The following is a 14,159-nucleotide window of genomic DNA, read 5'->3' as shown; positions in this document are numbered from 1 at the left end:
AATTGAATGCACAAAAACCATATAACAAAAGAGTCTCAGCACGCACATCGTCGTTATTAGGTTATATATGCCTAGTTTATGTTTTATCTTAATTTGAAGTAGGGATTAACAAAGAGCAGTTCGGGTCCCCACACATATCCTCGATGGCGTTTTGCTCATTTTCACTTATAAATTTCTTGGGTTGGATCGATTTTTGTTGGTGCGCGGAGAATAATCATGTGAATCATGCTGCTACCCGGGTCGCTGTCTTGGATGTTCCCAAAAGGCGCAAATGGAAATACGGGTCCATTTCATCCACTCATGGAGGAAAGGCTTGGACGCAGGAGATCCACGTTTGACTGCAAGGATATGGGGCCTCATGTGTGTGATCGGCGTTCTTTCTAGCTAGCTCCACGCACTAGAGCTCCAGCGGCATCCAACGGTCCTAATCGCAAATGGATGGAGGCACTGTTATTGGTGATGCCACGACCATGATACTGTACTGAACAGAATTAATACAGGTTTGACTATAGGTTAGCACAGATCGATGCATCATCATATATCATCATCGCAAGCAAGATTGATTCTGATGGGAGAACATATCCATCTAACGTCTTCTAACTTATTAGAGCATCTCAAGTAGATTATCATCCCTCTCCAATAAAAAAAATGTTCTTTTTAGTAAAAGAAGGTGCTCCAGCAGATTACCAATTTTATCCACAATACCAAAATATTTTTAGTGATTACCGAAACATACCTCCCTCTTACTCAAATGTAGAGAAATTTATTTCTCTACTATATTCTTTGAGTAACAGCACTAGCTACAAAACCGTAAAAGGTTTTTTTTGAGAAATACAGTACAGACACAGACGCTCACAAACACGCACGCATACTCATCCTTATGAATACACGCATGCAACCCTACCCCTATGAGCACATCCGAGAGACTGAGCCGGCAAATCCTCGAGATTGACGAAGTCACCATAGGTGCTCTGCTGTCGACGGGAACGTCGCCTACAACTGAAAGCACAAACGCTGTTAAATCCTAGAAAATTCGCTCCATGGGGAGTCGAACCCAGGACCTTAGGTGATACTGAGGTTCTTGTAACCACTAGGCCAGGCCCTTTCGCCAGTAGAAGATATTATTGGTGATGGTGAGAGAAATATACAGTATAAGGGATCAACACGTAATGTGCTGGAGATGCTCTTACACTCTTACATAGTGCTTGCATGATGCCTATGTAGACAAATCCATGTGAGTAGTCACACATACATGCTTCTTAGGATACGTGTTGTCACTCACTTTACCTATAGCTACAGACGGGCTATGTGTGGCTTAACAAGTTACGTACCGCCATGCTATGCACTAAGACAGTGACTGTCTGTACGGCGTCACTGAACACCACACATAGCAGGAACGGACACAGGAGCATGTAAAATGTACGGGGTGAGCCATACCGTTCAGTGCTACATTTGTGGTTGTAATTAGGTCAAGAGCCGAGCTACGTTTTCTTTCTAGAAAAAAAATAAAAGGTATATATATTAGCATCATTCCTGGATGGCGAGAAGAGACAAGTTTAAATTGCACTCAGAATAAACATGCTTTATGCATGGACTTATAGGAATACTAATCTTATATTTTTTAATTCATGTTAGCTAGTACGTATTCCCTTTAATTCAGAATACGTACTATGGTTTTAGCCTTCTCAATTATTCTCAAAATGCCATTTTAGAATCTACAAGGCATTTTCCCATCTTTTCTTCCTTTTCTTGGCCTTGCTAAACAAATGCTATCATCCCACAATTACATGACGCATCTCTTTTCAATATAGTGCTCCCTCACTTCTCAATTACAGTTCACTTTATTTAGCTCATTTCTTATGAGCAAAACTTTTCTAACTTTAACCAAGTTTATATTAGAAAAGACATCAATATTTACAATAATATCCAATTAGTTTTATTCAATCTATCATGAAATATATTTTTGATAGTGCATTCCTTTGCAATGTCCAATTAGTTTTATTCAATCTACCACAAAACTTTTTTTTTTCTAAAAACCTCGGTCAAAGCTAGAGCAGTTCCTTTTAAAACTAACAAGATAGGAGAGCCATTGACTATGTTTAAAAAAAATCCAGATTGGATAATAAAGAGCTACAACAGTTTACTTAGAACAAATCTATTAGATGTGCAAACTATACTTTAGAATGATGGGAGTATAAACCATTGGCAACAAAGTTATTTGACCAACTTTATTAATCAGTGCACAGCTCTAGAACGGCAATACGGCATACGTTTCGTTTCAAAAAAAAAGGGGTCAAAATAATACTAGTATGTGATCTAGCTAGAGTGAGTATTTGATTGCTTAATTGAATATACGGCAGACTTCCGTTATTATTTGTGACGTGTGTAAACTGAAATGTGGGAACCTTAGGATCATGCTAAGCAGCGCATGAAACTCAAGCCGAGCGTGCGTGCGCTGCGCACAGACGCGTGTCGCGCGCCAGAGCACCGCGTGCACGCGCGCAGTCTGTACACTTCCCTGGACGCGCACGGCCGACAAGTGTCCGCCGCACGGAGTCGCGCGGCAGCGGAGACAAGACGGAGTTGGATTGCTTCTCGATTCAGGCAGCATTGAGACCAGAGACCAGGCGCCTTTACGGCGTCACGCCGGCGAGATTACGCAAGGTCGTCAGTGGAGGCGCGCGCGGCGGCGACGCCCGTGGCTGTGGAGATTCACGACGTCGGCTTCGCGGCCAGCGCCTCGGCGAGCCTGTGGCGGAGACCGCGCGAGAGCTACGGCACTGCCCCGCCCGTTCTTTGCCGAGACGACGATAGATGGCGCACGCCTCGCTAGCTAGCTAGCTTGCACCAGGATCGCCCTCAGGGATTGAAGGAGAGGAGTTGCACTGTACAACGGCGCACGTACGATTGATTGTAGAAGCCTAGAAGAAGGGATGACTCACTCAAGTCTCGAGTCCGTGATTTAATTTCTACCGTATGCAATGCAGTCAATGCAAGTCGTTCGTCAGATGATCGGCAGTAGCTACCTCGCGCGGCCGGGCGGTCCTCTTGTCCCCCCATCATCTTCCCAGGCGGCCGTGTTGCATCCACAAACCTCCCACTGGCTGGGCAGCTACGTCCGCGTCGTTTTCGCGGTAGCGGCGTGTGAACCACATCGAAAGGATCGGAGGGCGCGGGGCGTTGCGAACAGAAGGGATCGGAGCCGGTCGAAAGGAATGGCCGCGACCCGGCGACTTTTCCCCTCTGCCCATTCGCGTATCCGGGGTGGTACGCGCGCCCTGCCCTGCGGCGATCCTTCGGGCTCGGCACCTCTGCTCTCGGCAGCTCCGCTTGTGCTGCGCTGCGCTCCCCCCACCGGCCGGAGCGCCGGGCAAAGCGAGGAGGCGAAAGCAGAACGCATATTCTTCGCTTTTGGCGACGCGGACGGAGAGCGATGACGCTAAAGAAAACCGGGCCCGCGCGCGCCACCGACGCCGCATCTCGAATCCCATCGCATCGTGGGTTGGCCGGCGGATGAGTTCCCTGGCCCTTGTCGCGCCACGGCCGCGCTGCTGTTTGTGTGTTGTTGTGGGTCTGTGGTCTCGTCGATCCATCGGGGATCCCTTTCCGGCGCTGCGCGGCACTGCTCGACCCTTCTGTTCAGAGCACCCAACCCAAGCAAACCTGTTGATGCACTGGTGGTTGACGGCAACTGGCATCCACATGCATGCTCCGATCCGCCGGCCACGGCCAGAGCCGCTGCCTATGTACCTACTGTGCGTCTGTGCCTAGGCAGCTATAGCGCCCAATGTGCGCCGTACTGAACACCGTGCACGCGCCAGCTTGCCGCTGCCGTACGGGAACGGAGGGCTACGGACGACCAAGGTTACCGCAGCCACTAGCTCGATCCGTCAACCGTACCGATCAAATCTGGGCAACCAACAACTAACCGTCCCCTTTGGAGTTTGGACGCAGCGGCGCCGACCTGTACGCCTCCCAGAGCCTACGGAGCGGAACCAAGGGATCTTTAACCGTTTTAACACTTGTCGTCGTGATCGCGCAGGCGCGCCGCACGCCGCCGCCCGGGAGGATCGGCAACGGGCGGCGGCTGGGCAGCCACGCGGGCGCGGGGGCGTCGTACCCGTTCGGGCAGAGGCAGAGGCAGATCACCGCGGCGGCATGCGGACGCACGCCGACGCCCGGCGTGGTGGGCCAAGGGGCCCGCCCTTCCGTTTTGCTCGGTGCGCGCGGGCGATCGGGGGTGTTGGCGTCACGGACTCGCGGCGCGTGATCTCGTGTCGGGTGGACGATCACCACCGTCCGGCCGCCGATCACGGGCAGCCGCGGCAGTATCTGCGAGGGCGGTTGACAATTTCTGTTCGGTGCTCCACCATGGTTGTTCAGGACGGGCTGTGGCGGCCTGCCACGCGTCCACATGCGGGCTGATGCGACAGCCCGCCAGCCACTGCTTGCCACAAGCCCGCAGCGCACGCAGGCCCACCAGCCGACATGCATAGCCGCGCCGCCGGAGCCAAGCGGAGCGGGCGCAAAAGTATTACGAAAATACTCCCTCCGTTTCAAATAATAAGATATTCCAACAATTTTAGAGAGTCAATTTTTTAATATTTAATCAAATTTATATAATAAAATAATAATATTTATTATATAAACTAAGTACCATTAGATTTTGTATTAGTTATATTTTTTATAGTATATCAACTTGATATCATAAATCTTTATATTTTTTTCTATAATTTTGGTCAAACTTGAGATTGTTTTGACTCTTCAAAATTTTTAAAATGTCTTATAATTTGGAACGGAAACAAAAAAGACAGCATATTTAATATTTGGAAACACCTTTCCTCAATCAAATTGCACGTATGATGTTGCATTGAGATGAAAAAGTCTTTGGTCGGGTGACTGCCCCGTGCCCCTTTTGCCTCCCGGCGATCGACTCCTAATTGCGTGCCACTATAGTAGTACTCCCCCCCCCCCCCCCCCCCCATGCCAAACCGCAGGTTTAATGTTCGATCTGCTAATTATCATCACAGTATCACACCAAAAATCAAGCCCTGGCCCAACCAAATAGTGCTTCTTTTTTTTTGGGAATGCCCAACCAAATAGTGCTAGGCCTCACCAGTTAGTAGTTGCCCATAGTAGTTAAAGGCGCAGATGCGTTCCCAAGAAATGGTCAGCTGTTTCCCGTGAGGAAATGGTAAATTCCAGATACTTTTAACAATAACCAACAAACAATAACATTGTAGATATTTCAAGAGAGAATGCCGAATACAGCACACAGGAAAGCAATTGCAGACTGGCAGATAGCACGAAACAATATGCATGGTATGTACTCTGTACAATTGCACATTCTCTCTATAAGCATGTAATCGTAAGTTCTGATCATTCAACGCTGACATGCATTCTGAAAGGACTGGTCAATCATGACTGCAGATCCTGGTCTTCTGGGAGCAAAGACGGAAGCATTCGCAAGTGCTTGATCAGAACAACTGAACAAATAAACATCACTGAGTTTTTCCTAGATGTTCAATTTCTCATGCGATGGATGTGGACTAAATATGTACATACAGATGGCAAATTGAGCATATAGATAGTATGATGTAAAAAAACTGCAAGTAATGGAACTGCAGAAACAAGTGTTGAATTATTTCTGCGTTGTGTGCAAGTTCAGACACTGCAGGTGTACAGTTATTCCATAATACTCCTTCCATTCACTTTTGATAGCTATATTTCACCTTGACACAATGACCAAAGAAAATAACCTTACTTATCATATAATAAATGTAACACAGACTCTTTTTGTTAGTCCTCCAATGCTTTAACCGGAAACTCCTCGTTATTGGTGCTATTTATGAACATTTGAGTTTTTGAAATATAGCTATCTGCTCCATGTTTCAGATGACCATTACAGCTTCTGCGCATTACCAGAAGTGATGGAAATATGCATACTAAACATTATATTGTGCCTCTGTTAGTAGGGGACATCCATTGGTGAAATCGAATCAAATCGATTATTATCTAAATCCCTTCATAAGTTATGTACTATGTACTGCTGATCGCCTACTATGCCGCACCGCAATAGATTCAGGGTTAGGTTTCCACATGTTTAGTTGTTTACTGGATCCAAGTGATACAATGCAACCAAATACATATATTTTTTCCTGACCCGATGAATTGCACCCCTAGGTGTACATACCCAGCAAAGACAGAAGAGCAAGCTATATGGATTTTATAGGGAAGGTGACCAATGAATTCAAGTGATACACAAGCAGACTGTTATAATGTACAAGGTAGATCTGCCTGATTTCAGAGTTCAAAGTTCACAATTGCAACCAATCCAAGGGAATGAAAACAGATGCACGAATACTTCCAACCCCAAACCGACAATTCCGCCATCGTGTGCCTTTCTGCAGGATGCTTTATCGTCCTGTAACAACCAGCACACAAGCAACTGCTTATCAACGCTAGAGCACAAACAAAGAAAAGGGTGCAAGACATACAAATTTGAGCCAGGAACTATTACTTGAGCTCATTTATAAGCAGGTCTGGGCAAGATTTACTGTTATACATATGATGTGGGAGTGCATTGTCTGGCGATAAGAGCTTATGCTTACCTTCAATTAATCAGTCATCAGCTTGTACTGCCCAGGTCAAAGTCCATTGTGTAATCATACTCAATAGTTGGTATGACTGATGCTATGAATTTCAAAAATATGAAAAGGTACCTGTTCAGAAGAGGTGACAGAAGTTAGAAACTGGTAAAGAGGGGGTTGAAGCTTTCATCAACTGTGCCTTAAAAAATGGTTATCACTTATCAACATAAAGGGTATTACTTGTCAACTTCAGGTTCAACTCCTCGAGACATAAGAACATCAACTATCTTTTTCATCACAGCTGCATGTTTGCATGGGTGAACTGAAGCATGCTTTCCTGCTAATAAGTGAGGATGGTCTTCAATAGTCACCTGTGCCAAAATATTGTGTTATATCATAGCATCTAGGCAGCCTGTACTGCAATCCAATAGAAGACAACTTCATTGTTTCACTGGTGCAAAAGAAAAATGGGACCTGCTTGTGATTCTAAATAATCATCTCGAATGATATGTTGTGGATGGCTGTCTTAAAATCCATGAAGCAATCCTACGAGTTCAACTTTGTACTGCTTCTGACTCTAAATAATCACAGGTGTGCTCATTTTTCATATGCTGATATCTATGTTTACAATAAGATTGTGAGTCTCAATCCTCCTTTGCTAATTTTAGTGCCCTACTTATCATGGAATCATCAACCAATATGTTCAAATTTCACACAGCAGTGGTGTGTTCTCAGGAAATTAGATTATCTGCTACAAAATTACTAGTCCTCCTTTTGTGTTTGTTCCCCACTAGCATCATTAATTCTATCAGCCACATGTTTACCCTGGCTAACTAAATTATTTATTGGGTCAAAAATGTCCTACTAGCCATCTCTCCTGCACTTGTACACCACACTGTCCCCATACGTGTCCTAAATGTTTTGAATTATCTTTACGTAACCTTTCTGTGGTCTTATCTTTTTTTTTTCTCAAACAGCGCAGGAGAGTTGTGTGCCATTGTATTAAGATGAGAGGGTAAAGAAAAGGACAAGGAGAGGCTGACGTGCTTACAGCCTACTCCCGAACACACCCAATTACAGACGCCACACACACCAGAAACCTCCGTGACAAAAATTACCCTGGAATGGCTTAAGTGTCCAGGGTATGCGACCTGATGAGCAGTACATGGTGTGCTGAAGCACCAGCTAAGCACTGGAAACTACTCTCATTAGCCACCTCTTGAAAACTTTTGTGGTCTTATCATTCGCTCTCTTCGGCTGGCTGTGGCTGGTGGCTGATTTGTTGCGAGAGACAAGTACTGCTAGCTGACTCGTGGCTGGTGGCTGGTGCTGATTTGGTGTGAGAGAAAAACACTGCTGCTGGTTGCTAGCAGAACAGAGTGATTAATGATAGGAGCAACGTCCTTTTGTTGAATTTGCCAGTTTTGTCCATTTTCGTTGTGCACAGACTTTTATATATGGAAATAATGATTTGTGTAGAAAGGATTAGTTTGTTCAAGATTTATTAACACTATGCTTCCAGATGATTTTCAGAACCAGAAGCCTCAATTTCCTGTGACCTCAACTTTGTAGTTTAATTCGATTTGATCTCTTACAATTCCCCATGGAGAACTCTTCCCTTCAGAATAAAAGTGAAGATATGTCATCAGCATGGCAACATACATTTGTCTTTCAATAACAAAGATATCTATCTTACATTTAGTGTAAATTATATTTATTTTAATGCTTTACTTCTAGGGTTAGTGTTGTTTATCATTCTGTATTCCAATTCAGGATATCCTTATGATTTGTGCAGGCGTAATCCATTATTCTTTCTGTTGACAACAGTAACACACAGCTTGAATTTGAACACATTGACATAGCCTGCAATAAATTTGTTCCAATTTCCATGGGCTCACAAAGTCAAACTGCTGTTAATGAGTGCATGTAATTATGTTTATTGCAACAGCCTACAGCTCTACAAAACTCTCGCCTCTTCAAATTCAATTTATGATAATGATATCAATATGTAAATACCAGTGTGGAACAATCTAATAACTGTATCAAACAAGTCATTGTTGATGTCAAAGCATGAAGCATGCGCTATTTTTTTTTACCCTTTCCCGTGTTCTCCAGGTGCATGCAGCAAAGCCGTGTGAACCATCTTAGTACAACATGCCACTCAATGAAAAGCTGAAAGTTATGTACCCTGTGACCAACAGGCCTGTAACATTGAATTGTTCTTTTATTCTGACCATATAGCTCAATTATCAACACATTACCAGCATTAACAATAGTGATTATTGACATGGTAAAAATTATATATTATCTTGTCTACGCATTCCATTTGATAGGTTCGAAGTACCAAAAGTATGAATGGAGGGAAAATTACCGTTTTCCGTGCATGGTCTTGGCTGATATCTTCAAATACAAGTTCAGGCTTTAGTGGCATTCTCGACTGTGATGGCAAACAAATTAAACTAATTAAGTCCAGCTGCTGTAAGTAAGACCACAGTAACTACAAGCAAGAAATGTACGAAACTTACCTCATCGTATCCAGTCAGCCAGACACGTGGAGTTTGGTAGTATTTGTCATACCTGCAATAGGATAATTGGTAACATGTTTTCCAATTCAAACGTGGTACATATGAAGTCAATAGTACTTTTCGCCATCAAATAGAACTAATTGGTTAATCTAATCTTCAATAATCAACAGTTACAAAGTTAAAGGCAGCAGCTCTTACTTGTTGGTTGCAAATGTTTTGCAAATCAGATGTGCATTATGCCAAGTTACTAATTATAACTCATCAGGCACCAAACATGCAGTTTGTATAAATTGAATTGTCAAAAGACCCAAGTATTCAAAATATAGAACTTCACTGGTACAAACCAGAACATTATGCATTTGAGATAACTGCTACACGCATGTCTACACACATGTAATCGACGACAGACTTCATATTCATCTCACTATACACAATACAGCAATCATAGTATTGTTGGACTAACCTACTGAAAAGAAGAATTATCCCAACACTGTGGACAAGATAAAAAGAACTTACGTTATGCTAACATCATATGTTCTGGTACGAAGGATATTGTCATCTTCGGGCTCTTCAGCAACAAAGTATGACGGCTCAGCAGCAACCTGCAGTAAGAACAGAAAGACAAAGCTGGAATCAGAAACTTCATCAGCTTTTCATGGCCCTGTTAGAGAATTGTGATCTTCCTACCAAATTATCCCCTGTGTCTTCATAAGTGTCCATGTCAGGTATATCTTCCTCCTCCTCTTCTTCCTTCTTACCACCGCTAAAGTAGGTGGGAATAGACTTGATTCCATCAGATTTCCCTATGTCCAATGTATCCATTGAGGGTATGTCTTCCTCCTCATCTGGCTTCGATGCTAGGCATTATCAATGGACAAAAAGAAAGGTTAGATCATATATAATCCAAACAAGGCGCAGCTGAGCAGCATTGATGAGGATATTTACCTTGCAGGCCATGTGTTGCGAGCCAGCCTTCGCCGTCATCATCATCATCGAGAACCACCTCGGCTCCTGCTGCATCATACTCTTCCTCGACCGAGATGGCACGTCTTAAACAAGGCACTGGGAGCAACAGAAAATTCTGAATTATGAAGGCGTGAATTCCCAACGAGTGACAAGCTTTAAACAGTATGCCCCTATTTTTTCTCAGTTTTCCCGGGTTTATTTTTCAAGCGCTCCAGGATTTTCCCTAAACTAGCATGTTTGATCCCATCAACTGCATCAGGATTGGGTAAAGAAATCTACCGACTCTACCCACCAATAATGTGCATTCTGCAATTCACCAAAGTTCAATTTGCGTAGATGGGGAAATAGATGGGAGCCGAGTCATGACTCAATTCAGCACTAGCAGCATACCGTTGCGGGTGACGAGGAACTGCTTATCGGCGGGGAGATACGGCTTCCGCTTACTTGGGTCGCCCGCTTCCCTGCGAACGGCACGCACACAACCCAAGCACCCACCAGATCAACCGGCCAATCAGACACCATCCGAACCAGTTGAAGAGGGAGGTAGCACAACGGGGGGGGGGGGGGGGGGGGAGCGGAGGACGCGCACCAGGACCAGGTGGGGCACTTGGCGACGAGGTTGTCGCCGGCGAGGATGAACTCGGGGACGGAGAGGACGCCCTTCTCGAGGAAGGCTGAGACGGTGCGCGGCCCCGTGACCCGCTCCACCGTGCCCTTGTAGAGCTCGTAGACCTTCTGCTTCACCTGCATCGTCGCTCCCCCCTTTTCCCTCGTCCCTCCCCTCGAGGCGAGGCGCCCGGACCTTCTTCCTCTGGACGGAGACGAAAGGGGAAAGCGAGACGAATGGGGAAAGCGAGACGAAAGAGTTTGCTTGCGCCGCTCACGGGACGGCACCCACCGGAGATGCTTGACGGCAGTTCGTGTGGGAGCGGTTTCGATTGCGGCGACACGTCTGGATGGGCCGTGAGTGGGCTGGAAACGGGCCCGGTCCGCTACCCCTTTTTTTTGGACCGGTCGAACGCGCGTCGGAAACAAAACCGCTTCTTGTTGGGCCGGCTCGAAGGCTACCGGCACCAAAAAGCCAGGTTACGAGCTGGATATCGCTTTCCCAGCTACCCTAAAGACTAATCGGGCTTTAGGCCCAAGAAGCAAGAAATTCACATGACTGGGATTGGCACTGTTCACGGCAAATTAAGGGAATTCCTGAGAGTATTATAAAAAAAAGAAAAGAAACTCCCGAGAGTTTTCAGTAATTTAGCTCGAAAATGTTACGAGAAAGCCCTTTAGGTCTTGTTCGGTTGTTCCTGGAACCAATCCAGCCAGGTTACGTTCCTGCCCTGGAACCAGTTGATCCACCCGGTACCACTAGTTCCAGGCCACCATGCACAGGTTTGGTTCCAGGCCAGGAACGGCTGTTCGGCAGCAGTACCAGCAAATGCCAGGAACGTTTGGACAGGCCAGGCCAGGAACATTTCTAGGACACAACAAGCAACAAAACTACAGCAAACACCACTGAGATCAGTCACCAAAACTCAACAGAAACAGGAACAAGACATCTCTGGAACAGGACAGCACATCAGCAAACTAGAGACTCAAAGTATGCAAAATATATAGTATTTGCAGCAAACTATATAGTATGTGATTACTCCATCCAGCACAGCACCATCCATCCACCCATTCACTTTCTACTGCTGCCAAGGCAGGCAGGCATGGCCAAAAGACAAAGGAGCACACAATGCTCATAACTTATGGTGTTCTGGTAGTACTCTGAGAGTTGCAGATCACTATGTGGTTGTAGCCTTCAGAAGATGCGAGGAAGTTGGTGAAATACAGTAGCTATGTGTGAGGAAGGTTTTCCCATCCCAGCAAGCAAAACTTCAAGAATGATTGGCTAAGTACATACCCTAGAAGAACCTGCATCAAAAGAGCAAAGTATTTAATAGAAGTAAAATTTACAGACTATAGATGTGAAAACCTGATGAGAAGGATCAGATTTACTTATCAACCGAAAATGATCAAATCTTCATGAGATGGTATATAGAACACATGAGCAATCACATATGAGTAGATTGTTGCAGGGGCAAAAGAAACACACAACAACTGCTCAAAGAGCACATGATGCATCATACATGCATGAATGAATCCATAGTCCATAGTGATAGCGGTGTGCACCAAGATCAATGTGTGCACTCCACAGAACTATTGTACATTTATTTTACAATAGCAAAGATGGATACTCCTAGTACAGACTGCCATTTCTAAAATAAATTTATCGGCCTCAGCGATCACAAGCACAGTTAAATCAAGCCTGTACAAAATGATACTTGCTAACTCCTGCTTATAAACTCGTAGATTCTGTGTTAGGGAAAAAAACCCTCATAGATTTCAATGGAAAGTGCAAACTCTCACAAAAATACAATCCTGTGCCGGCCACCTTCTTATCTATACTACACTAAGCACTTGCACTACAACACAACCATATGACTGAATCATCAATCAAACTGCACACTCCTGCCTACGACCCTGCGCCTAACGTCCGCCCATTACTGTCAGTTACTCCCGATCTGATAGGATTAGGATGAGCTCTGCACTGCTTGCAACTGCTCTCCCAAACCCGGCAACCGTGCAGCCGTACTTGCACCGCGCAGCCGCGCAGGGCAGCAGCAGCAGCCCATCAGCCATCGACAGGTGCGCCGTGCATCAGCACGCGAAGCGCTGTCCTGGCGAGGCCGATCTCGCTGAAATCCAAATCCGTGGGCACCTCAGCTAGCTTATCAGATCGGCACCGGATCCGGAGCAAGATTTCCCTGGGATTTGAGGCGCCAAGTCGCCAACACATCACTTTCGCAGCAGGTCCATCAGAGATTCGCTGCTGGCTGCTACTACTGGATCCGCCGGAGATCCACACCAAGAAACAGGGAGAGGGGAAGGAGGAGAGGGGCGGCGGCTTACCGGGGAGAAGGCAGCGGAGCAGAAGCTCGCCGCCGGTGCGCAGCCGAGCCGCCGCGCCGTCGCCCTCGCCTTCACGCGCCGTCGCCGCCTCGCGAGCCGTCGGGATGGATTGGATCTGGAGGGTGTGACATACGGATTGAATCCGGGCCGGAATGGTTGGGAAGGAGGCCGAACCGGGCCTGTTTCCAAACCGGGCCGCCCAAAACGAACGACGATTCCGGCCCAATACTGTTTTCAAACCGGGCTGCTTTATTCCGGCCGGATCCAGGCCAGTTCCGGGCCGATCCGGGCCTTGCCGAACGAGGCCTTAGTGTTTCCTGTAACTACAGTAACAACAAGCTCTGAACTGCAATATTATGTTTTAGCTCTTGCCTTTAACTAAAATTACGTTGTGGTGTTTACCTCATGTAACTAACATTCAGATCCCTGTGTTGCCTGTTTGGCCTGGAAATTGTACTTGTTCAAGATGTTTGCTGTCTTGCTGACCAACCGAATAACATGTACCATGGTCATTTGTTTTTACACTTGCAAATAATTTCTATCTTGCATTTATTTTCACAACTCACCTTAATTAGGCCATAACGGAGAGAATGCGTACTATACAATGCTTGAAGAAAACAACTTAGCTTAATTAAACCATAAAGGCTGGGGAATGCCCAAACATTTACTTACACTGAATTATATGCAAAATGCATTTTATATGTTCACCTTGTTTGTTTTTATCACACAAAAAACAGGGTTTGAAACTTTTCATATTTGTCATACACTAGGTACGGTAGTGTTTTTTCTTTAAAGAAAAGGTTTACTTAGGAGAATGATTCAGCTCAATGATATTAAAATTTTAGTTTGGTATATTCTTCTAACAATAAAGAAAGAATAATATTAAAACAAACTGACTAGAAAGAAATTATATTCCACCTATCTACCAGCAGCAGCAACCCAATGAGCATGAGCTGAAAACATTTATACTGTGCAGCTCGTTCCAATAGAATACCATGGATGAGGTGCACGGCTGAACAGAAATATCAATTTCAGAGTTCGGTGAAGATTTTGTCAGCAGCTTGATATCTCTCCTTTGTGTTTCCTTTAGAAAGGAACAGGAAATATTGCGACGACAGCCGATCAA

General features: G+C 45.3%; 1 protein-coding gene across 1 annotated transcript; it reads right to left on the bottom strand.

The window, feature by feature from the left end:
• Positions 1–6,092: 6,092 nt before the first annotated feature.
• LOC120651686 (autophagy-related protein 3-like) lies at positions 6,093–11,011 on the bottom strand. The gene is made up of 10 exons (XM_039929263.1): positions 10,671–11,011; positions 10,472–10,542; positions 10,061–10,177; positions 9,803–9,972; positions 9,632–9,717; positions 9,116–9,167; positions 8,962–9,027; positions 6,831–6,961; positions 6,612–6,722; positions 6,093–6,424 (listed from the first exon to the last, which is right to left on the bottom strand). The coding sequence occupies exons 1-9, from the start codon at positions 10,829–10,831 to the stop codon at positions 6,629–6,631; spliced, it is 948 nt and encodes a 315-aa protein (XP_039785197.1). The 5' UTR covers positions 10,832–11,011; the 3' UTR covers positions 6,093–6,424; positions 6,612–6,628.
• Positions 11,012–14,159: the final 3,148 nt, after the last annotated feature.

The sequence above is a fragment of the Panicum virgatum genome, chromosome 9K (assembly GCF_016808335.1).
Source record: "Panicum virgatum strain AP13 chromosome 9K, P.virgatum_v5, whole genome shotgun sequence".
Classification (NCBI taxonomy): Eukaryota; Viridiplantae; Streptophyta; class Magnoliopsida; order Poales; family Poaceae; genus Panicum; species Panicum virgatum.
Note: the sequence above shows the minus strand (reverse complement) of the source record. Positions and strands in the feature narration are given on the sequence as shown.

Excerpts from the sequence above, each read along its gene's own strand:
- LOC120651686 (XM_039929263.1), bottom strand. The coding sequence starts at position 10,831 with ATGCAGGTGAAGCAGAAGGTCTACGAGCTCTACAAGGGCACGGTGGAG. Across the intron at positions 9,973-10,060 it reads CGCAACACATGGCCTGCAAG|CATCGAAGCCAGATGAGGAG; the intron begins GTAAATATCCTC and ends GATAATGCCTAG. Across the intron at positions 6,962-8,961 it reads AAGACCATGCACGGAAAACG|GTGACTATTGAAGACCATCC; the intron begins GTAATTTTCCCT and ends ATTTTGGCACAG.